The sequence below is a fragment of the Salvelinus fontinalis genome, unplaced genomic scaffold (genome assembly GCF_029448725.1).
Source record: "Salvelinus fontinalis isolate EN_2023a unplaced genomic scaffold, ASM2944872v1 scaffold_0248, whole genome shotgun sequence".
NCBI lineage: Eukaryota > Metazoa > Chordata > Actinopteri > Salmoniformes > Salmonidae > Salvelinus > Salvelinus fontinalis.
Genome location: NW_026600457.1, coordinates 201,247 through 227,222, shown reverse-complemented (window position 1 = coordinate 227,222; position 25,976 = coordinate 201,247). Strand labels below are relative to the sequence as shown.

The 25,976-nt window shown below is 44.3% G+C and overlaps 1 protein-coding gene across 1 annotated transcript in view; it reads right to left on the bottom strand.

The window, feature by feature from the left end:
- The window catches only part of LOC129844911 (dynein axonemal heavy chain 2-like), a gene marked incomplete at its 3' end in the record, with an annotated part of 76,943 nt that overhangs the window by 26,832 nt on the left and 24,135 nt on the right, over positions 1–25,976 (bottom strand). Inside the window, exons 10-15 of the mRNA XM_055913070.1 lie at positions 10,108–10,195; positions 9,392–9,597; positions 5,042–5,171; positions 4,052–4,234; positions 1,704–1,918; positions 1,266–1,412 (exon numbers count right to left, since the gene is read on the bottom strand). Of these exons, the coding sequence (XP_055769045.1) occupies positions 1,266–1,412; positions 1,704–1,918; positions 4,052–4,234; positions 5,042–5,171; positions 9,392–9,597; positions 10,108–10,195 (969 nt within the window). The remainder of the gene's footprint in view (positions 1–1,265; positions 1,413–1,703; positions 1,919–4,051; positions 4,235–5,041; positions 5,172–9,391; positions 9,598–10,107; positions 10,196–25,976) is intronic.

The window sequence follows — 25,976 nt, the reverse complement described above, 5'->3', positions numbered from 1 at the left end:
GATGCTGTCAACTAGGCTGGATGCTGTGTCAACTAGGCTGGATGCTGTGTCAACTAGGCTGGATGCTGTGTCAACTAGCCTGGATGCTGTCAACTAGGCTGGATGCTGTGTCAACTAGACTGGATGCTGTGTGAGAGTTAAGGCTACCTGACAGGCTCACCATTGAACCTGTCATCGTTCTTCTGGAATCCGGAGGACATAAAACCATATTGAGGTAAGACTGATATCGATTTTGAGACATGGCATGTAGTATTTTCATATTTTAGTATACGCTTTTCATATTCATGTGAAATTCCTGTTCTTTTTCGAAGACCTCTCACAAAAACAAGCGTAGCTCTGTGAAATGTCAACGGAGCACGGAGTGTACCACGAGCTGTTGATTTTCAAAGCCTTTTACATTTAACTCAGTTCATTTGGCTTTTTGCGACCCGAAGAAACAACTTTGCAGATGACCACAACATGTAAAATCCTCATAAGTCGCTGCGAGAAAGCGCACCGCTCTGTCAACAGAGCTCGGTGTCTATTAGCAGAAGTATTAGATGACCAAATCCGACTTTTTAGATATAATGTTAATGATATAGTAGTGAAAGACCCCACTGAACGATTCAGAACATGAACAATCATATTTGTCTTGGTGAAATGTATTTTATAACATAATGAAGTGAAATTTCATCACCAAAGCTTGTTTGGGCAGAGTGGATGGACACCCTAATTACAGGGAAATATATAAACACTAACACACAGTTTGGTGATGCAGTATGCACACACTTGACCTACGCCTAGGCCTCTTCTCACAGTAAGTTGAAAGCATTATGCTATGCATGGCCTGCCACGTGCTAACTCACATCCACTCTGAGTGTGCTTCAATCTGAAGTGTTTCGCAGTGTGTGTGTTCAGTTTCAAGCCGTGTTGGCTGTGCTGAACTTTGCAGGGTCCCAGGCACCGTGTATACAGAGGCTTAAAGTCCAATTTGCCTCATACTGAACAAGGATGTGAGAGACTTAGGTCCAGTGTGTGTGTGTGTGTGTGTGCACGCGCATGTATGCATGTGTGCGTTCGTACGCGTCTGCGTACATCTATGTGTGTGCGTGCCTGCGCGTATCTCCGCGCATGTGTGTGTAATGTATCTACGTGCACGTGTGTGCGCTTGCGCGCGCGTGTGTGTCTACGTGCACGTGTGTGTGTATCTACGTGCACGTGTGTGTGTGCTTGCGTGTGTGTGTGTGTGTGTGTCTACGTGCATGTGTGTGTGTGTGTGTCTGTACCGGTTGTAGTCTCGTACCACCAGCAGCACACTCTCCCTCATGCTGCGGAGCTCCTCTCTCCTCTGGTAGACGTCAGAGACGTAGTGGGGGATCTCGAACAGCAGGCGCTCCCAGTAGTGGATCTCATTGAACATCTTCAGCATGTTCCTACACACAACCAAGGACAGGGAGTGTTCACAGTCTCGCAGAGGACGGATGCCGCGGCATCACAACAGAGGTCTGATACAGAAGGTGTTTGTGTCGAGGGGCGTGAGAGTCCCCGGTGTGCGTCTTTATGTCAGTCGGGCGCGTGAGCCTGAGAATATCCGCGTGTGCTGTGACCCGTCCTCTAACCGCCTGTCTGCGTTTGCGAAAACTCTCCTAACACAATCAGTCTCCTCCATCTTCCAAGTGTGTGTGTGTGGGTGTGTGCGTGTGTGTCCTCCGGTATGAACCCACTTGTCGAAGTTGATGTCCAGCATGCCCTGTTTCTCCTTGCAGCGCACCATGAGTGGCTGGTCCAGCCTCTTGAGACTCTGTCGGTCCAGAGACTGACTCCACTCAGAGAAGACCCTCCGGACCAACTCATCCAGGGTCTGGACCAGCTGGCTGTACGCCAGACGCACCTCCTCTCCACTGCCGATGTGAGGCATGAAGTGGGCACACTGTACCACCTACGGCAGGGGAAAGGTTCAAACCACACACAGGGTAATTCAACAAGAGGTTTAAAAAAGGAGCAACGGGACATACAGACGAGGTGAGAAAGGCCGATAGTAACTTGTATCAAAACCGACCTTAGACGGACAGGAAGGGTCTCCAACGTTAACCGGATGCGTGTTGCTAAGTGTTTCTGTTGTATATTCTGTATCCTTGAACACTCACTAGCACTTACTTGATGGAGAAATGTTTGATAAAAACCGAGAGCTTATTCCATTCCAATCTGTGTAGAATGAATGTTCCCCCTTGTTCTATGGTGCCTAATGTATCTCTACAGATAGCCGTTCCTTCCAGCCATGTACTCTGTGTAAGCAAAGAGACCAGGCAGACACAGCTGTGTTTAAAACACACAGATGCCAAGGCCATGTCTGGGCCCCTATCCATCTGATCTAGGATCAGTTTGGCCTTTCAGATAATGAATAAGATTACATGGACAGTCTGGGAGGACCTGATCATAGATCGCTAGGACTCCTACTCCGAGATGCTTTATGAATCTGGGCCCTGGACTCAATGGACTGGCCCCCTGCCATTATAGGCCTTTGGATGGGACGCCAGGCCTGCTCCAACCCCTAACTGGCTAAAACTCCCCATAGAGTACTACAGAGAACTGGAGCCTGGCTTCATTAAGGTTCATCTCCATATGTCAGAGGATGGCTTTGGCCTGCTATAACCCTGTCTCCCCAATACAGTACTTTGGCCTGCTATAACCCTGTCTCCCCTATGCAGTACTTTGGCCTGCTATAACCCCTGTCTCCCCTATACAGTACTTTGGTCTGCTATAACCCCTGTCTCCCCTATACAGTACTTTGGCCTGCTATAACCCCTGTCTCCCCTATACAGTACTTTGGCCTGCTATAACCCCTGTCTCCCCTATACAGTACTTTGGCCTGCTATAACCCCTGTCTCCCCTATACAGTACTTTGGCCTGCTATAACCCCTGTCTCCCCAAGACAGTACTTTGGCCTGCAATAACCCCTGTCTCCCCTATACAGTACTTTGGCCTGCTATAACCCCTGTCTCCCCTATACAGTACTTTGGCCTGCTATAACCCCTGTCTCCCCTATACAGTACTTTGGCCTGCTATAACCCCTGTCTCCCATATACAGTACTTTGGCCTGCTATAACCCCTGTCTCCCCAAGACAGTACTTTGGCCTGCTATAACCCCTGTCTCCCCTATACAGTACTTTGGCCTGCTATAACCCCAGTCTCCCCTATACAGTACTTTGGCCTGCTATAACCCGTCTCCCATATACAGTACTTTGGCCTGCTATAACCCCTGTCTCCCCAATACAGTACTTTGGCCTGCTATAACCCCTGTCTCCCCAATACAGTACTTTGGCCTGCTATAACCCCTGTCCCCCCAATACAGTACTTTGGCCTGCTATAACCCCTGTCTCCCCAATACAGTACTTTGGCCTGCTATAACCCCTGTCTCCCCTACACAGTACTTTGGCCTGCTATAACCCCTGTCTCCCCAATACAGTACTTTGGCCTGCTATAACCCCTGTCTCCCCTATACAGTACTTTGGCCTGCTATAACCCCTGTCTCCCCTATACAGTACTTTGGCCTGCTATAACCCCTGTCTCCCCAATACAGTACTTTGGCCTGCTATAACCCCTGTCTCCCCTATACAGTACTTTGGCCTGCTATAACCCCTGTCTCCCCTATACAGTACTTTGGCCTGCTATAACCCCTGTCTCCCCAATACAATACTTTGGCCTGCTATAACCCCTGTCTCCCCTATACAGTACTTTGGCCTGCTATAACCCCTGTCTCCCCTATACAGTACTTTGGCCTGCTATAACCCCTGTCTCCCCTATACAGTACTTTGGCCTGCTATAACCCCTGTCTCCCCTTTACAGTACCTCTTCTCTGTGGGTTTACCGACACAGTAGGTCGTCCTTCCAATGTAACCTCACTCTCATTGAATGTGACACTTTTCCCCTCCAAAGGCCTAAAGCTAGGTTTGACCTATGGCCTCAAAGTTCAAATGAAGATCAATAAAACAAATATCTTAATGATCACCCCTTCTCAATGACGGTGTAGACTGTAACCATGTGTAGCCTCTGGCCCTACCCCTCCGCTCACCTCCATGGGTCTCTCTATGCGCCGCCGCAGGGCTCTAGCCCAGTGGGCCTGTCCAGCGTGGAGGGGCATGTGGGCAGGGGTGTGTAACACCTTTTTACTCAGCTCCTTGTTGACCAGGTTGAGTTCCTTGTTAAAAAGACCATAGACATCTACCGTCTTCCTGTCTATGGTCCTCTTGATGGCCTGGAGAGAGAGGGGGAGGGAGGGAGAGAGGGAGAGGGAGAGGGAGAGGGAGAGGGAGAGGGAGAGAGAGAGAGAGAGAGAGAGAGAGAGGGTGGGAGAGAGAGAGAGAGGGAGAGAAAGAGAGGGAGAGGGAGAGAGAGAAAGCGAGAGAGAGAGAGAGGGTGGGAGAGAGAGAGAGAGAAAGAGAGAGAGACAGAGAGAAAGAGGGAGGGAGAGAGAGAGAGAGAGAAAGAGGGAGGGAGAGAGGGAGGGAGGGAGGGAGGGAGGGAGGGAGGGAGGGAGGGAGGGAGGGAGGGAGGGAAAGACAGAGACAGAGGGGCAGAGAGAGAGTGCATTTACTCGACAGTGTTTATCTCTGTTATGAAATGGCTCCCAGATAGTACATAAAGTAGTTTGAGCGTGAGAAAGTCCTTTACCACTCATGCACACACACACCCTAAGCTTTAAAAGGCACCAGAGGATGAATAATCTACAGAGGCCTTGCTATTGTTGAAAAATGATATTCCCCAAGTATTAGAGTGATAGAATGGCCCGATGCTGCATGGTCCATTTAGGAGAAAGAAATAGGCTTCTGTGCCGGCCAGCCGTATCGTAACAAAAAGATGTACAATCATATAAAGTGCACATGGTTTTACTGTGTGGTTAATGAAAGGAGTGTTGTGTGTGTGGAAGTAAATTGGCATATGAATGCAGGTGTGTGGTGTGTGTGTGTGTGTGTGTGTGTGTGTGTGTGTGTGTGTGTGTGTGTGTGTGTGTGTGTGTGTGTGTGTGTGTGTGTGTGTGTGTGTGTGTGTGTGTGTGGTGTACCTCGCGGGCAGACAGGTGCTGGAAGACGTCTAGCAGCTGAACGCCCTCCTCCACGGTGTTGACCGTCTCAAACGCCGTGCTGATCAGGTTCTGCATCATCACCTCCAGATCCTTCACTCCCGCACGGAACCTACCAAAACCGCACACCCACGAGCACACACACATTAAAACATGTACACACACACATGATTGATGATTGGGTGAAATGATGACCCACACCACACATGGATCAAACAGTTTCTCACACATGTAAGCGAAAACTCTCTCACACACACACACACACACACACACCCCGACACACACACACACACACACACCCCGACACACACACACACACACACACACACACACACCCAGACACACACACACACACACCCCGACACACACACACACACACCCCGACACACACACACACACCCAGACACACACACACACACCCACACCACAGGGTGTAGGCTAGTATTGATTGGACCAATAGTAATGTGCTGAGTGGCTATGAAACAGCTGCCCCTGACACAAGCCCAGCTGTCTTGGCAACAACATTACGACCCCACGACCTCCAGCGACCCCCATCCATCATCCACATCAAACACACACCAGCCCCCGGGCCAGCCCTTGTTTCCAACAACCCCACTAACCTGGCGCAGGGGTGTGGAGGGGTGGCAGCGGGGGGGGGGGGGGGCAGTCCCCTGAGGATCCACACACACATATCCACACACACATACTCCCTTCCACCTCCCACCTCCCCCTTCCCTAATCATGTTATTCAGATGAGGAGTCCAATAGGCTGCTGTCACCAGAACTCTGAATGACAAGAAGGGGCGTTGCTATACAGCCCTGTATAGGCCTGGCCCATAGGGGTCTCTTCGCTCATGGATAGGCGTGCGTCCCAAATGGCACCCTATCCCTTATATAGTGCACCCCATTTGAGCTCCGTGCCAAAAAGTAGTGCATCCTGTGTAGGGCATAGGGCGTCATTTGGGACGCATCGCAGTCACCGCAGCCCGGGTCATTCATCTAAAAGACAGTCAGACACATACCAACGATGTATTAATGCTGTGTCAGAGAGGTGTTGGTGGGTACTGTCCCGGGTCTGGACAAGCATTGATCCAACTCCTACACCATCAAGTTTGGAATTAGTGTGTGGGAAACAGACACAGCTATACGTGTATAGGCCAGGGTTTCCTTTAGGAAAATGGATAATTGACCGGCAGCATTTTAATTGAAAGGACATTTGAGAAATTCACCGGAGCCTTATGCATTGGGTGCGTATCCTGATTAGGGCGTCCACCGTCCACCCGCGGTGCTCAGAATGACAGAAATAACATCTTTGATTATGGTAAATCATCTTCACAGAACATGCAACTCCAGGATGCAACGTCATTCTTACTGTATTCCAATGTACACTTTGAAGACGCTAGAACACCTGTCCACATGTACTTTTGATCAGCCAACAAGACGAGTAACAAACAGCAATATCACTAGACGATGTCAATCTACTATCCCCCATAGTAGAAAAGTTAACATATTCTATTGGTCAGCTTGTTGTTCTGCGCGACAACAGACAGTTGTGGGACGATAGATAACAAATTCATACAACCAGTAGCCTAGGGTACATAAAAAAAACTGATGCAACAAATTAGCTTAAAATGTTGATAAACTATTACTTATTCACATTATAAGCACAGCAATGTGCACAAGGCTATGTGTGAATGCTCATTCCATTGTGCAATTATCGGGAAAACACTGTTGTCAAGCTAGCGGTTTCATGTGACTAGAAAGAGGGGAGATCTAAAGATGCAACAACTAGCATGGGTGGCTAATATGACTAGGGATGTGCCTTTGGCTGCTGGACAATGAAAGAAACCAATAGAACATGACAGAAATAGGCTACTGGTTTAATTGGCATATGGAAGTCTTTATAAAATAATTGCCTCCACTAATATGGTCGGATTTTGGCTAGGTTACTTTGAAGCAATGCAAGACATGCTTCATAATACGTAGTAAAACGTTCAGGTTTCAAACAATTAAGTATATGTTCTCAAAATGCACACTGCCTCCAGCTCATCGCAAAGTGGTGTGTGATGCACTGAAGCCTGCCTAGTTGCCTGTGCGCTTGAATGGCGAATGGTAGGGATGTTCGCGAGTAGTTAGACAAAACTAGTATCGTAAAGGATATGGGCAATTTTCTGGATTCGATTATGATCCGAGGAATATTTGTAATTATCCGTGATCCAAAAATAAATACAAATCAGATGCCAGCACACATCCTTCTCACATTAGTCAGTCATGTGCGAGGTTCTACATGATCTAAATAACTAAACTGGCTGTCTGTAAAGAGAAGGGCGGGCTGTACGTTGATCCTGCTGCTCCGATTGGATAGAGTGAAGCTGTATTTCTCTGTCTACTAGCGTCATAATTTCACCCGATCAGTTTTCCTTGCATATTTTTGGTCCCGTCATTTAGATTGCTGCTGCATGCTACTATGATAAATAACATGGCGAGGACGTTTGCTATCAAGCTGTCAATGTGCATAATATCTAACAAGTGGCGCAAGGGGAGAAATATAAAACGATGATGCGCATTCGGACTAAGTCACAGCAAACTTGGCTGCCCGCTGCAGGTTAAGGACACACAGACGCCCCTCTGCTCCTAATCTGCAGTTTTTTTGCAGTGAGAATGTGCAGGGATGTATTTAGCCAACATCTACTTAGTTATGTGAAAACAGCTTCTTTCGATCACGGGTATCATCTGTGGCACGCCTGCTCCCGCTCCCCCTCTCTGGCACGCGAAGGCGCCATGCAGCCCATCATTACGCACACCTGTCAATATCGTTACGCGCATCAGTGCTTCATTGGACTCAATCACTTTATTGATTGCCTCCTCTATATCTGTCTGTTCCTCAGTTTGATTGTGTCAGCATTCATGTCATTATGTTTCCCCTGGTCCAGACGCTGTCCCTGTTTTGTTTTATGTCTGTTATTTATTAAATATTCACTCCCTGTACTTGCTGCTGGTCTTCCAGCGTCTGTCCTCACAATCTGATCCGATCCGACTATCAACTGTCAATTTACGGATACGATTACGGATTCGAGTATGGCCATGTCGGCACACCTCTAACGAATGGGAAGCGTACTTCAATTACCAGTTAAGAAATACAAATTGTAGCTCTTTTTAATCGTGGCCATCAAAACAGTTTTTAACACGCGATTGCATTTAGAATTGTTGCGCAATGATTGGGTTCATAAAAGCGCGTTTCACTGCAGGAGCAACGGACAAGCTGTTTGAGGAGCTGTAGCGGCAGCTCTCGCGCTGTCTGACAGATTTTCCGCCCAAACATAGGCTCTGTATCAGTATGCTGTGCGCGTGTGATAAGACGCATAACGACTAACGGAATACCACTAAATTATGCAAAGAAACCTATAGAATGATAAGCATGACCGGTCAAATATATTTACATTGACTGGTATTTCTATCAATGAATAGGCTAAAAAGCATTATTTCGCAAAGGGATTTTTTTCCTTCTCCCAGACAATTGCCCAGTAAATTTTATTTATCGGCTTTTCTTTTTTTGGGCAAACCCTGGCATAGGCCTACGTAAACTGTACAAGACAGACAGAAAAAGTAAACAGGGATCCTAGTAGATCGAAACAGTATATAAACAGACATGCAGTATGTCTACATATCTTCTATTGACAGACACTGCTATAACACTTAACAGTGCAACCATTTTGGTCCCATATGCTCCTAAATAACCCAGATAATAATTGTTGTAATTATTACTTTGCTATTCCGCAGCCTCTGAGTGCCATAGATAATAAACTGAGTGCAGATTCGTGACCGTTGCACCATTACTGCAGAGAAAATGTCTTGTTTCTAGCCCAAACGTTCAAATGTTAGGACCCATATTACATTACATTTATAAAAAATATATATTTCTGGTGCTCCTAACCCCTGTATTTTGTAATTGTGGCAATTCTGATCATTAATACCTCGAATATTTCATTCAACTGAGGAACACATGTGCTTCTTGTAAAAAATGTCAGCGTAGAGCATTGATAGGGTCCTATTCATTGTAGAAAAACGGTTTGCAGCGGAAAAATGTAAATTTGCATTTAGGAGAGTCCATTTTCATCAGTTTGGTGCCAAATTAACACGACCCAGTATTCAGACAGACAGGTCAGCAGTATGACGTCCATCCACTCCAGACAGACATGCCTGTTGTAGTCGTCATGCCAGGACGGACAGACAGACAGATAGATGTCCAGACAGACAGACAAAGGTACTTCTTGTAGCCGTCGTGCCAGGTGTTCTGACAGACAGACGGACGGACGGACGCACAGACGGTACCTGTTGTAGTCGTCGTGCCAGGAGGTGTTCTTTACGTCCAGGATGCCCTTGCGGACGTGTTGGAGGATCATCAGGCTGCGTCCGAACGTGGACTCCATCTCCAGCAGGCTGCGGGTCACCTCCGCCCCCTGGCGTCCGGCGAAGCAGGGCAGGGGTATCTGCTCGCCCTCCTCCCGCCTGGCAAACTGCTGCTGGCAGTCACACACCTGGGAGGGGAGAGGGTCAGAGGCCGGTGGAGACAGATCACACACGCACCCGAGTTGGGACACACAAACATGCACGTACACACATGCGAGCACACGCACATGGATCAGCATAGTGACAGCAGTGTGACAGTATCAGCATAGGCAGGGAGGGAGGGAGGGAGGGAGGGAGCACAGTTAGTGTGACAGGGACATGGTAGGAGAAGGACAAATAGAGGAGCGTGATGGTGATGGTGAGACAGAATACAGTGCAACACAGAAAAAGGTGTATTCTAGAGTGTGAGACACAAATGGGGAAGTGATTGTGGAGAATTCGGAAGAGGTGAGATGAAGTTGATGGCAGTGTGTGAATATTTACATTTCTTTTAACCTTGCCACTGTGTATGTGTGTGTTCATTAGTGTTTGTGATTAGTATCTATCTTTTCTGAGTTTGTGTTGTTATGACCATGGAGCTCTGACGCATGATTAATGTGTGTGTGCGTGTGTGTGTGTGAGTGTGAGAGAGACCTCACCTCCAGCAGGTCTTTGCACCTCTGTACAAAGGCATCGACCAAAGCAAAGATGCTGGTCTGGTCCAGGACCCAGCCTTTAGAAGAGTACCTAGAGAGAGAGAGAGAGAAAGAGAGCGGGAGAGAGAAAGAGAGAGAGAGCGAGTGGGGGAGTGGGGGAGTGAAACAAAAGGAAAGAAAAAGTGAGAGAAAGCCACAGAAAGTTAAGCGGCCTTTCAATCTTTGAACCGGTCCACCATCGCTTCACTCACGGTCTCTCTCTCCATCTCCGACAGAGAATGACATAATCAAAAGCAATAGAAACAGTAAACTGCGATCCATAGGGGTAAGGGATAAGGCCAGAAATGATCTGTCATTGGCATAATTGCATTCTTCCAAACTTCTGTATGGCAGTGGGGTTGGAAGTCGGATTGCTTTTCACACTTCATTCTTCTCCTGATGGAAAGGTAATCTCTAGCGCAGCTTTTGAGACACAAACATTTAGAGTTTCTTTTATGGAGGGAAAATGGGACCTGGTTCAGGGGGGCGGAGGCCATGGGAAGAGACTGGGGGGAGTAGAACAGAGTTGCAGAGAGCTACACACTAGAGGTCGACCGGCATGGCCGATTAATTAGGGCCGATTTCAAGTTTTCATGACAATCGGTAATCGGCATTTTTTGGACGCCGATTGTGGCCGATTACACTGCAATCCACGAGGAGACTGCGTGGCAGGTTGACCACCTGTTACACGAGTGCAGCAAGGAGCCAAGGTAAGTTGCTAGCTAGCATTAAACTTATCTTATAAAAAACAATCAATCTTAACATAATCACTAGTTAACTACACAGGGTTGATGATATTACTAGTTTAACTAGCTTGTCTTTTCTACACGGCACATATTGCACTTTAACTTTCTTCTCCAACACTGTGTTTTTGCATTATTTAAACCAAATTGAACATGTTTCATTATTTATGGGGAGGCAGGTAGCCTAGTGGTTAGAGTATTGGGCTAGTAAACGAAAGGCTGCAAGATCAAATCCCTGAGCTGACAAGGTAAATATTGGTCATTCTACCCCTGAACAAGGCAGTTCAGGGGTAGAACTGTTGCTAAGCCGTCATTGAAAATAAGGATTTGTTCTTAACTGACTTGCCTAGATAAATAAATACAAATTTGAGACTAAATTGAATGTATTTATGTATTATATTAAGTTAAAATAAAAGTGTTCATTCAGTATTGTTGTAATTGTCATTATTACAAATATATATATAAAAATCGTCCGATTAATCGGTATCGGCTTTTTATGGTCCTCCAATAATCGGTAGAAAAATCATAATCGGTCGACCTCTACTACACACACACACACATGGTGTGATGAAGAGTGCGACACACACACACACACACACACACACACACACGTTCCAGCTATGAAGGATGGGGAGAGCTTAGAGTGAGATATAGACCCAAGACTGGCTAGTAGGAGGTTTGAGAACAGGGAACGACTGGAGCCGAGGTGGGTGGGGGGTGTTGAACATCTGTGAGTCTCTCTCGCTCTCTCCGTCTAACTGCAGATGAAAGAAAGTTGTTTGAAGTTTATATGGCTTTATTCCTACAATGACTCAGATGAAACGCTAGCTGATGTGGGTGTGTAGCACTGCATTCATCATCGCAATGATACCTTTAGCGCCTGGACGGCCTGGCCTCTCGCTGGTTCCCTCGTTCAGGAGGATATTAACTTCAGCAACCAAGAAATACTACAGCCACTAGAACCCTCAATGGTCCTCCTTTAGGAACTCAAGGCTGCGATTCACACTGTTCAATTTGACATGCTGGATTCTCCTTCTCTATTTAAAGACTGAGAGGGAGCTCTGTTTCTGTATGTGGATTCATTTTGTTTCATTTTATTTATTTAACCTTTATTTAACTAGGCAAGTCAGTTAAGAACCAATTCTTATTTACAATGACGGCCTAGGAACAGTGTGTTAACTGCCTTGTTGAGGGGCAGAAGGACAGACTTTCACCTTGTCAGCTCGGGGATTCGATCTAGCAACCTTTTGGTTACTGGCCCAACACTCTGACAGTCGCATAGAATTTGAATAAGGACCCCCCCCCCCCCCCCCCCTTCATTTGGTGTGTTTTTCTATTCCTGTGTTGTTGAGGCATGTAGTTATTTATTTCAAGCTCTGATTATTGATGTATGGCACTCTGGGGGGTTTCTGGCTTGTGCTGTGTACATGTTCTTTACTGACGTTCTGCTGACTGAATTGATGTCATTTTTGTCTAATTGATGTCATGTGTCTATTTGTCTGACACGGATGTGTTGATGGTGCTGTCTTGGTCCAGGTCTCTCTTGATTAACCTTGTTAAATAAAATTGGATGCTAAGGTTAATGTTGTTATGGTGAAAAGGCCAACTTGTAACTAGTGTGTGTGTGTGTGTGTGTGTGTGTCTGTGTCTGTGTCTGTGTGTGTGTGTGTGTGTGTGTGCGTGAGTTTGCGTGCTGAAGGTGTTCCTCCCAGTACAGTGCTATGCTGTAAATCAGGGTAATGTGATCAACTTAACTAACCCTAACCCTCTAGGATGAATAACGAATAAAAAAAGTTTGGGAGTCTGGATAAGCGTAAATCCCTCCAATTTTCAGCCTAATTAACTGAGAGAGAGCAGAGGACAAAAGTGTGTGTGTGTGGTAATAACAGACAAAAGCATGACTGTCATGTCAACCCAACAGGCGCCAGAGATCCTACTGTCTGTCTGTCTGTCTGTCTGTCTGTCTGTCTGTCTGCCTGTCTGCCTGTCTGCCTGTCTGCCTGTCTGCCTGTCTGTCTCTCTGTCTGAGGAAAGGATCCAATAAGAGGAGAGAAGATCTACTGTTCTGTAGCGCTGTAACTTTGTAGCTTTGTGGTGGACCAACCACTGTGTGTGATGTATTCAAGTTGTAGGGCCCTAACAAAATCTGTAAACAACGCCACGATTTTAACTTAGTAGGAAATCAACTAAATCTATTGAACTTATTAGAAAATGCATTCATTTGCCAAAGTGAATCCTAAGACCTTAACAAAATGCATCAGTGATTCCTATTGTCATTCGACTTCCTGAAATAGCACAGGAATGCCCCTGCCTGTGTGTACTGTGTGTGTGCGGTGTGTACACCTTGTGTAGCTGTTAGCGACGATGCTAATGATGACCTTCTTATGGTAGAGATGGAAAGACTTTCCCAAAAACCCCAAATAATTAAATGTTAACTAGAAAGTAGCCTACGCCTACCTGGCAGAATGATATCAGTTTATCATTTGCATCAATCAATCCAGTGTCCATTTGCTTTGCAGACTCTGCAATCACATGAGCGCTACAGCAGCACTGCTTAACCAAACAACTGTCTCTTCCTGGTTGCATTAAAGCGTAACTACACTGCAGGGCTTGACATTCAGATAGATTTACCAGTGGCACAGCGGACCAGCACCAAGTGAAAACTACTGGCCCGAATTAGAAAATGACTGGCCTGGGCCACGATCACAGGAAAGCAAGTTATGCACGCAGGATTTCAATTGTGGGTGATTTCATGTTTCATTTGGAACACCTCAAAATCAAAAATTCGTACAATTTTTCCTTGAACTCAAACATTTTCTCCTGATGTGGTTTAAACATCACTTACGACATCCATTTTTTTTGTTTTTCTATTAAGTGTGATGTTGAGAGCGAAAAATCTGGAAAAAAAAACAGGGGAATAACGGAAACCTGGAAAAACTAAGCGGAGAAAATGGAATTTGGGGAAAATGGAAACAGGCATTTTTGGGGGGGGGGTTATAGGACCTTAAAAGTTGTTATGCTCACAGGCTGTGTGATACACACACACACACACACACACACACACACACACACACACACACACACACACACACACACACACACACACACACACACACACACACACACATCGAGGTGAATGTCAGTCAGTGATCCACATAAACAGCACATTACCCAGATTATCTGTGTGTTTATTCCGTTTGATGCGACACAATGGCTAGGTTCACGACCGAGCTTCCGAACAATAATACCACGGCCCTCTACAGGCTCAAAGAAAAGCTAGCTACTAGCTAGTCACCTTACCCCCAGCTGTGTACCGCGATAAGCCTGGAGGGTGAGATGGAATAGAAGGTAACACACACACACTCCGTCAAAACAGGACAAAGATGATTCACCTGTGTTTAAAATAGATATTAGCTTAGCCTCAGAGACACAACCTTATCATCTCAACACCACCTGAACCACAACAACAACAGGCTGGTGACAGTGTGAAAACTAATATAAACACTGCAGAGAGGTGCTAGGAGCCTAGGACAGGCCTCCTCCAGGCTTTCTTGGGCAAAAGCACAGACAGTACTATACAACTACAAGAAGGGCCTGAAAAAACAGTTTTTTTTGTGATCGCAGGGCTCCAGACTGCTACCCTTTAGTTTTATCTTGCAACCCTTTGGCTTGGCTGTGCAAGTAAAAAGAAATGTATAGTTCGCATTGGTGCGAGCTGCACATTTTACATTACACGTGATCACAATATAGTAGCCATATCTAGGAAACCAAAGTTCCAAAGGCTGGGCCTAATATAGAGTATAAGAGGTCATCATCGGGGGTGGCAGGTAGCCTAGTGGTTAGAGTGTTGGACTAGTAACCGAAAGGTTGCTAGATCAAATCCCTGAGCTGACAAGGTAAAAATCTGTCATTCTGTCCCTGAACAAGGCAGTTTTAAATGAATTATAATGAGTGGACCAAAATGCTGCGTGGTATGGTTCCATCCTCTTTATTTTGAAGAGAAACTCAAAGAAAACAATAAATCGCAAAACGAAACGTGCAGCTACTATAGTGCTCGCAGGCAACTATACATAGACAAGATCCCACAAAGCACAATGGGGAAATGGCTGCCTAAATATGATCCCCAATCAGAGACAACGATAAACAGCTGCCTCTGATTGGGAACCATACCAGGCCAACATAGATAATTAATCACCTAGATAACCCACCCTAGTCATTGTCACGCCCCAACCAACATATAGAATAAACAGCTCTCTATGGTCAGGGCGTGACATTAACCCACTGTTCCTAGACTGTCATTAAAAATAGGAATTTGTTCATCACTGACTTGCCTAGTTAAATGAAGGTAAAATAATACGTTTTGCAGTGATTCCTATGTTGTTGATGTAAAGAATATTTGTTGGTCCATGGTGTGTAATGAGAAGCAACCAGATGCTCCACTTGACACATTTATTAAATTGCTTATCCCAGTTACTAATAATCATGCACACATTAAGAAAATTACATTAGAAACGGTTAAATCCCCACGGATTGATGAGGAATTGAAAAATTGTATGGCTGAGAGGGATGAGGCAAAATAATTGGTAAATAAGTCTAACTGCACAACCGATTGGCAAACGTACTGCAAATTGAGAAATCATGTGACTAAACGGAATAAAAGAAGAAGAAACTACACTAGGAAACAAAGATAAATGACAAAGAATGATTGTAAAAAGCTTTGGAGTACCTTAAATTAAATTTGGGGTAAAAAGGCATACAAATCATTCATTGAATCAGATGGCAATTACTTTAATGATTTTTTCATTGGCAAGATTAGCAAACTTAAGCATGACATGCCAGCAACAAACGCTGACACTACACATCCAAGAATATCTGACCAAATTATGAAAGACAAGCAATTTTGAATTCCGTAAAGTGAGCGTGGATGAGGTGAAATGAGGTGAAAATTATTGTTGTCTATCAACAATGACAAGCCACCGGGGTCTGACAACTTGGATGGAAAATTACTGAGGATAACAGCAGATGATATTGCCACTCCTATTTGCCATATCTTCAATTTAAGCCTACTATAAACTAAGAATGGTAAAGTCCCTTTTACTGGCTCAAATAGCTTATCAATCAACCTGTTACCAATCCTTAATCAACCTGTTACCAATCCTACATCCAAGCTTTTGGAAAAATGTGTGTTTGACCAGATACAATGCTATTTTACAGTAAACAAACAGACTTTCAGCACGCTTATAGGGAAGGACATTCAACAAGCACAGCACGTACACAAATGACTGACGATTGGCTGAGAAAGATTTATGATAAAAATATTGTGAGAGCTGTTTAGTTAGACTTCAGTGAGTCTTTTGACATTATCGATCATAGTCTGCTGCTGGAAAAAACGTGTTATGTGTTATGGCTTTACACCCCCAGCTATATTGTGGTTAAAGAGTTACCTGTCTAACAGAACACAAAGCGTGTTCTTTAATGTTAGCCTATCCAACATCCAGGTAGAATTAGGAATTCCTCAGGGCAGCTGTCTAGGCCCCTAACATTTTTTCAGTCTTTACTAACGACATGCCTTGAGTAAAGCCAGTGTGTCTATGTATGCAGATGACTCAACACTATATACATCAGCTACTACAGCGACTGAAATGACTGCAACTCTTAACAAAGACCTGCAGTTAGTTTCAGAATGGGTGGCAAGGAATAAGTTAGTCCTAAATATTTCAAAAAACTATAACAATTTTATTTGGGACAAATCATTCAGTAAACCCTAAACCTCAACTAAATATTGTAATGACTCATGTGGAAATCCAGCAAGTTGATGTGACTAAACTGCTTAGAGAAACCCTGGATTGTAAACTGTCATGGTCAAAACATATTGATACAACAGTAGCTAAGATGGGGAGAAGTATGTCCATAATAAAGCGCTGTTCTGCCTTCTTAACAGCACTATCAACAGTTTTGTCACATCTGGACTACTGTTCAGTCGTGTGGTCAGGTGCCACAAAGAAGGACTTAGGAAAATTGCAATTGCCTCAGAACAGGGCAGCACGGCTGGCTCTTGGATGTACACAGAGAGCTAACATTAATAATATGCATGTCAATCTCTCCTGGCTCAAAGTGGAGGAGAGATTGACTTCATCACTACTTGTATTTGTGAGTATTGACATGTTGAATGCACCGAGCTGTCTGTCTGAACTACTGGCACACAGCTCAGACACCCATGCATACCCCACAAGACATGCCACCAGAGGTCTCTTCACAGTCCCCAAGTCCAGAACAGACTATGGGAGGCGCACATTACTACATAGAGCCATGACTACATGGAACTCTATTCCACATCAAGTAACTCATGCAAGCAGTAAAAGCAACACAAACATAGGCACAGTGTAACGTGTACACTAATAATCGGGAAGCAAGTACAGGGAGTGAATTGAATAAATAAACGAGCATGAACAAAACAAGACACACGAGTAGTGTACAGATATGAACCATATAAACAGAAACAATAACGCCTGGGGAAAGAACCGAAGGGAGTGACAGATACAGGGGAGGTAATCAGGAAGGTGATGGAGTCCAGGTGAGTCTCATGCGGTGCAGGTGCGCGTAGCGATGGTGGCAGGTGTGCGTAATAATGAACAAACTGGTGACAACGAGCACCAGAGAGGGGAAGCGAGAGTAGACGTGACACACAGACACATGCATACAAACACACAATAACATGCGCACTATATACACACGTACACATCGATTTTGTGTTGTAGATATGTGGTAGTAGAGTAGGGGCCTGAGGGCACACACTTACTGGGTTGTGAAATCTGTTTTATTTATATTTATTTATTTAAAAAAAGATTTAACCTTTATTTAACTAGGCAAGTCAGTTAACCTGTTGGGGATGGGGGCGCTGTTTAGACTATTTATGCTAATGTGGCTAATTTTTTAAACGGCTTCCCACAAAATCCTTGATCGTACAATATGCATATTATTATTATTATTGGATAGAAAACAGTCTATAGTTTCTATAGGAGTTGAAATTTTGTCTCTAAGTGGAACAGAGCCCATTCTACAGCAATTTCCCTGACATGGAGTCAGATTTGAGAAATGTTGGGCACTTTTCTGAAGTCAGTTAAAAGGGCACTGTCGTTGCTATGACTATACGGACACTTCTTACGTCTTCCCCTGGATGCCTTTACGTGATGACGATTCCAACGGGCTCGATTGCTCGTTCACAGGCCCTACAAATGAAAAAAACCTTTAGCTAGCAAGTCTTTTCTTGCTGCGTAACGCGCGTGGAAGACACCGACCCTCTCCTGTTCCAAGCGTTAGTTTAGCCTGTTATATTTCTCCGGTCATCTTTTCACTCGTTATAGGAGTTACAAACATCACAAAGTAGTTAATTTAAAGCGTTTTATAGCAATTTATATCCGTTTAGTGCGATTTTGGGACATTTATTTTTGCAACGATGTGAAAAGTTGGGCACGCTTTTCAGTTCATCCCGAACGTAGTTGACATTTCCACATGGCAAGAGGACAGCTTTCCACCAAAAGACGATTTCTCCCAAGAAAGGATCCTTTGCCCAAGATACTGATGGAAGAACAGCTCAAGGTAGGACATTTTTATTATGATAAATCGTGTTTCTGTCGAAACATTTTAGTGGCTTAGGACGCCATGTTTTTTGACGTAGCTTCGCTTGGCGCAAACTGTATTGAAAAGTAAGGATAAATTAAAAAATGTAATAACGCAATTGTATTAAGAATTAAATTGTCTATCAATCCCTGTCCACCCTATATTTTTTAGTCACGTTTATGAGTATTTATGTATAAGAGTAGATCACTGTCTAAGTGGCGCAAGGACAAATTCTGACCAGCCGAGTTACATTTCACATTGTCTAACCATGATTTTGGTGGCTAAATATAAACATTTTCGATCAAACTGTATATGCATGTTGTAATGTGATGTTACAGGAGTGTCATCGGAAGAATTCTGAGAAGGTTAGTGAAAAAATTAATATCTTTTGGCGATGTTGACTTTTATCGCTCACTTTGGCTAGAATCAATGCTGGGCTGCTAATTGCTATGTGCTAAGCTAATATAACGATTTATTGTGTTTTCGCTGTAAGACACTTAGAAAATCTGAAATATTGTCTGTATTCACAGGATCTGTGTCTTTCGATTCGTGTATGCTGTGTATTTTTACGAAATGTTTGATGATTAGTAGTTAGGTAAACACGTTGCTCATTGTAATTATTCTAGTCCATTTGTGATGGTGGGTGCAATTGTAAACTATGCCATATACCTGAAATATGCACTTTTTTCTAACAAAACCTATCCCATACCATAAATATGTTATCAGACTGTCATCTAATGAGTTTTTTTGTTGGTTAGGGGCTATAAATATCTTAGTTTAGCCGAATTGGTGATGGCTACTGGTGTTGGTGGACAAATAAAAGATGGTGGATTATGCTAATGTGTTTTTAGGTAATAGATGTACATCTTTACATATTGTGTCTTCCCTGTAAAACATTTTAAAAATCGGAAATGTTGACTGGATTCATAAGATCTGTGTCTTTCATTAGCTGTATTGGACTTTAATGTGTGAAAGTTAAATATTTTAAAAAAATATTTTTTTTGAATTTCGCGGCACTGGTTTTTCAGTGGGGGGGGGGGGGGTGTGCCGCTAGCGCCACGCTGATCCTAGACAGGTTAAGAGCAAATTCTTATTTACAATGACGGCCTACCCCGGCCCAACCCTAACCCGGACGACGCTGGGACAATTGTGCGCCGCCCTATTGGACTCCTAATCACGACCGTTTGTGATACACCCTAGAATCAAACCAGGGTCTGTAGTGATGCCTCTAGCACTGAGATGCAGTGTCTTAGACCGCTGCGCCACTCGGGAGCCATGTGAATGTATTGTAATGTTTTGAAAATTGGATAACTGCCTTAATTTTGCTGGACCCAGGAAGAGTAGCTGATGCCTTGGCAGCAGTTAATGCAGATCCATACTAAATACAAATACCTCACGGCTAAAACCATGATTTGATCAAACAGTAAAGTCTATTATCCTCATGATTCCTATAAGGAAAGTGTCTGCCTGCCCCTGTACCTGTTTTGCTGGGGCCTGCTGCTATGTCGAGCAAGCCACTCTCTCCTTTCCCGGTGGCAAAAAACTGCTCCGGGGAGAAAATAAAGTGTTCTGATTGTATAACATGTTCAAATCCAATTGCGGGGAAAACAGAGTTATCCTGTTGACACAGTTGGAAAGAGGAGGTTCTCAGCTTTGTTTAGGTATACTTGTTCTTTCTCAACTCTTCTTTACAAACGCGATAGGCTATTTGATATGGCTCTGAGATACGGAGAACGCGAAATGCGCATTAGCCACTGCGAGTGCATAGGCCTCATTGGGCGGTAGGCTACAACTGCAAAAACATTTTTACTTTTAGATTAATACATGGCTACTAGCAGCGGGTATTATATTTATAGTTAGTAATCTAGCTAATGTGTTTTGAGTTTCCACTTATTCAGGTGGTGAATTAGTCCCAAATAAATTAGCCAATGATATTAGAGCACATAAAGATGCAGGCAAATTCATCTCTATTGAACACAAAAAATATTTCACAATTCTGGAGCCCTATTTTAACAGTAAAAGATAATAACAATAGCATGACTGTCTACCCAAAATGCATGAAAATCAGTGGATTAAGTTGCACATAAAAATATTTTGAATCACAACATCACAACAATCACAAGCTGATGAAATACCATCTCGGTAGTCTATTAGACGTTTTAATAAAGCACTGTGATAGACTTTATAAGATGATAATAATAAAAAATAATAATAATATATTATTTAGCAGACGCTTTCATTCAGCGACTTACGGTCATGACTGAATACATTTTACGTGTGGATGGTCCCGGGAATCGAACCCACTCTCCTAGCTAAGCTACTCTATTGAATGACGGCGCAAAAAAACTTTGGTGTGACCAAATCATGGGCTGGTGCCACCAACTGAAACACTTAATGGCACCAGTGCCACCATGGGAAAATGTTAGCACCCTTTAATTTATTTAAGCAGAAGGAAGAGAGTTGAGCATGTTCTTTCCCTTTACCTGAGATGAACTCTAAGGAATAACCTTTATCAGAAGGTTATCACTACATCAAATAGCCAGGCGTATTCAATTAATTTATCTCAGTCAGGGTAAGGGAGAAGGGACACTACACGAACGCACGCACACAGACACACACACACGCCTCTACAAAGACACTACAAAGGGTTAAACCTGATGATGAGGGGTAAAGAGGATCTGCCTGCTCCCTGTCTATGTACTGCGTTGTCTCCCTGTCTGTCTCTCTTTCTATGTCTGACTGTCTATGTACTGCATTGTCTCCCTGTCTGTTTCTCTTTCTATCTGTCTGCCTGTCTATGTACTGCGTTGTCTCAATGTCTGTCTCTCTTTCTATGTCTGACTGTCTATGTACTGCATTGTCTCCCTGTCTGTCTCTCTTTCTATCTGTCTGCCTGTCTATGTACTGCGTTGTCTCAATGTCTGTCTCTCTTTCTATCTGTCTGCCTGCCTATGTACTGCGTTGTCTCCCTGTCTGTCTCTCTTTCTAACGGCCTGCCTGTCTATGTACTGCGTTGTCTCCCTGTCTGTCTCTCTTTCTATATGTCTGACTGTCTATGTACTGCATTGTCCCCATGTCTGTCTCTCTTTCTATCTGTCTGACTGTCTATATACTGCATTGTCTCCCTGTCTGTCTCTCTTTCTATATGTCTGTCTATGTACTGCATTGTCTCCCTGTCTGTCTCTCTTTCTATCTGTCTGACTGTCTATGTACTGCATTGTCTCCCTGTCTGTCTCTCTTTCTATCTGTCTGTCTGTCTGCATTGTCTCCCTGTCTGTCTCTCTTTCTATATGTCTGTCTATGTACTGCATTGTCTCCCTGTCTGTCTCTCTTTCTATCTGTCTGCCTGTCTATGTACTGCATTGTCTCCCTGTCTGTCTCTATTTTTATCTGTCTGACTGTCTATGTACTGCATTGTCTCCCTGTCTGTCTCTCTTTCTATCTGTCTGACTGTCTATGTACTGCATTGTCTCCCTGTCTGTCTCTATTTCTATCTGTATGCCTGTCTATGTACTGCATTGTCTCCCTGTCTGTCTCTCTTTCTATATGTCTGACTGTCTATGTACTGTATTGTCTCCCTGTCTGTCTCTATTTCTATCTGTCTGCCTGTCTATGTACTGCATTGTCTCCCTGTCTGTCTCTCTTTCTATCTGTCTGCCTGTCTATGTACTGCATTGTCTCCCTGTCTGTCTCTCTTTCTATATGTCTGTCTGTCTATGTACTGCATTGTCTCCATGTCTGTCTCTCTTTCTATCTGTCTGCCTATCTATGTACTGCATTGTCTCCCTGTCTGTCTCTCTTTCTATATGTCTGACTGTCTATGTACTGCATTGTCTCCCTGTCTGTCTCTCTTTCTATCTGTCTGACTGTCTATGTACTGCGTTGTCTCTCTCTCTGTCTGTCTCTCTTTCTATCTGTCTCCCTGTCTATGTACTGCATTGTCTCTCTGTCTGTCTCTCTTTCTATCTGTCTGTCTGGCAAATCTAACATAATTGACCTAATGTTAAAATAACAGGAGGTGAACACATGCACGTGTGTGGGTGCGTGCGTGCGTTCGTGAGTGTGTGTGAGAGAGAGACCAGAGAAAGAGGGGAAATGAAAGAGAGAGATGCTGTTGAAAAGAAAGAGAGTGATGAAGGTTGAAAATGAGAGGCAGGAAAGTTGAGAAAACAGTGAGATGCAGAGAAAGAGAGAGAGAGAGAGAGAGAGAGAGAGAGAGAGAGAGAGAGATGCAGAGAAAGAAGGTCGAGCGGGGGGCGAGATAGAGAGAGAAAGAGAGAGCGAGAGAGAGAAAGAGAGAGAGAGGGAGGAGAGAGAGAGAGAGAGAGAGAGAGAGAGAGAGAGGGAGAGAGAGAGAGAGATAGAAAGAAATAGAGAGAGAGGCCACCAGGAGGACAGAGAGAGGCTGGAGCTAACCACACATGAATCATGCGTCAGAGCTACACGGTCATAGCAACACATACACTCACAGATAATATATACAAACACACATGAACACGTGCACGTGAACACGCACGCACCACATCGACTGACCCTCCTGAGGGTTATATAAACCTAATAAACCGATCTCTGCTAACACTCACACACACAACCTCTGAATCTGACCAGAAACGCAGCCCTTCGATTCTTGGCCGTCCCCACATAGCTCTCTTATAGTCTAAACTTTGATCGATCCTCTGTCTTAATGCATTTTGCACACCGACACTCTCTCTCTCCCCTCAGTGTTAGATTGGTGTGAGAAAGAGAGAGGGCTTCAGCACCTGGTTTATTGCTTTATGAAGTCAAGGTGGTGGCTGACAGACAGGCAAGCAGTCACACACACATCACTGGGCTTTCTCTCTTACAGGCAGGGTGTGTGTGTGTGTGTGTGTGTGTGTGTGTGTGTGTGTGTGTGTGTGTGTGTGTGTGTGTGTGTGTGTGTGTGTGTGTGTGTGTGTGTGTGTGTGTGTGTGTGTGTGTGTGTGTGTGTGTGTGTGTGTGTGTGTGTGTGTGTGTGTGTTTTGGGCTCAGTCTGCAGACACAAGGCTAGGGACTGCTTCCTAGGGCAGACGCTTACACCCCACTGCAACACACTGACTCTCTCCTAGATAGGAATCCTAAGTGTTAAAACAGGCTCCAGCCACCTAAGAACCCGCCTTTCACTCTCTCAATCCCTCCTCCTCTTTCCAACTCCCCCCCCCTCCTTTCTCCCCTACTCCCTCTCTTCCTCTTCTCTCCCACTCACCCGGCCTCCTCCTCCTCTGCCTCTCTCCCTCACTTCAACCCTTCCTCCTTGGCTCTCTCCATGCCCTATGGCTGAACCCAGTATAGACTGTGATATTGGCTGTGTGGGAGACAGCCTCAGAGTGATATCTGACTAGAGAGAAAGAGAGAGAGAGAGAGAGAGAAAGAGAGAGAGAGCGAGAGAGAGAGAGAGCGAGAGAGAGAGCGAGAGAGAGAGCGAGAGAGAGAGAGAGAGAGAGAGAGAGAGAGAGAGAGAGAGAGAGAGAGAGAGAGAGAGAGAGAGAGAGAGAGAGAGAGAGAGAGAGAGAGAGAGAGAGAGAGAGAGAGAGAGAGAGAGAGAGAGATGCTGAACCTGGCCCTCTTAACGAGCTTGTAAATGTATCAGCATTTCTTTACTTAGCTCCCCTCCACACTCCTCCCCTCAAGCGTGGCCACATTTAAAATGCCCAAACGCGGGACAACAGGACGATTTTGCGGGACATTTGCATTCCCCCCGACAGATGTAGCCTACTGAATATAATTATAGAATGTGCCGGAAATGCATCGTCCAATTGCAACGTCTGCCTATGCCCACACAGTCTCAAGAACATTTAATATTTTTAAAAACCTCAAACACCAAGTTAGGCATACCTCATTTCAAATGATGTCATCATCACTGTCAATCGTGAATGACAATTCTTCACGTTTTACGGTGAAACGTTCAAACGGCATCTGCATGCCAAACTTTACTTCTCCCTCTCTGTCACGGATGCCGTGTTTAAAAAATATATATATATTATTTTTTTTATTTCACCTTTATTTAACCAGGTAGGCCAGTTGAGAACAAGTTCTCATTTACAACTGCCACCTGGCCAAGATAAAGCAAAGCAGTGTGACAAAAACAACACAGAGTTACACATGGGATAAACAAATGTACAGACAATAACACAATAGAAAGGTAAGGCAGGGATAGGCCATAGTGGCGAAATAATTACAATTTAGCAATTAAACACTGGAGTGATAGATGTGCAGAAGATGAGTGTGCAAGTAGAGATACTGGTTGCCCTTAGTTTGAAGATGTAATCCGGCGACAGGTGTTTTATACAACAGCCTTCTGTGTTCACTTTTCGACTCCCTCCACATTTGCAATCAAACGCCAGAATGTTCTGCATCTCCTTAGCTGTCATACTCTGCTTCCACCGGGCATTCCACTGATTTCAAAACTTGGCCCTCTTAGTGATATCTTTCAAAAAAAAGCTGCGCTACAAAGAAATACCTACACATACTGAGTCTATGTTATAGACAGAAGCGTCCTACATGGCAGACCAATCCAAAGTCATCTCTTGGCATGTCCTGCCATCCATTATCTCAGCCATTCATGGGTAGCGGGAAAGTTTCTGCCTTTTTCCATGTCTAAACCAACTAGGCTCATAATTTAACCATTTTATTCATATTTACAGATGGCGAGTAATGAGGTGGTAAAATCAGGTGGTGTTTTTGGTGTGACAGTAACGTTATACTACGCTTTTTCATTTGGTTGTGTTATGTAGAATACTACTTTAATTATTAGGTGATCTTCCAAGACATTGATTCAGCTTTGATCTAACCTTACTTAACGGGCACCATTGTGAGAAGTGGCGGAGGGACGCTCTTGATGCGCTCTGGCAGCACTGCACCCCTTCTCACAAAATGTGGTGATGCAGAAAGGAGAGACCACATGTACATTTACATTTACATTTAAGTCATTTAGCAGACGCTCTTATCCAGAGCGACTTACAAATTGGTGCATTCACCTTATGACATGTGCGGCTATTTTATACAAATCTGGGAACATGTGACCAAGGAAACATTTCTGGTTGGTCTCAGGGAATGTGAAACAGGAAGGGAGATTTTAAAACGGGATTGAGTGAAGTAGCAGCAAATGTGTTGAATGAGAAACGAATGAGAAACATGGAGAGCCTCACAAGTTTGACCAAATTAGCTTATAGCCGATCTTTCAGTCTAATGAGGCTATTTACTTACTTTTGTAGCTCTTAGTCAGAAGCACACTTTCTGTAAGTAGTTGGGCCTAACTGTCCTCTCCAAATTGAGCTGGAATTTTGCCGGAAAGGATTTGAAAAATGATTGGTTAACGATAGGCCTATGACATTGGCCTATCTCTCGATCTCAACAACTATTGGAGAAGTATTGAACATCACCAGTACCACATCCTTATGATATATCTCTATCCATGAACATCCTTATGATATATCTCTATCCATGAACATC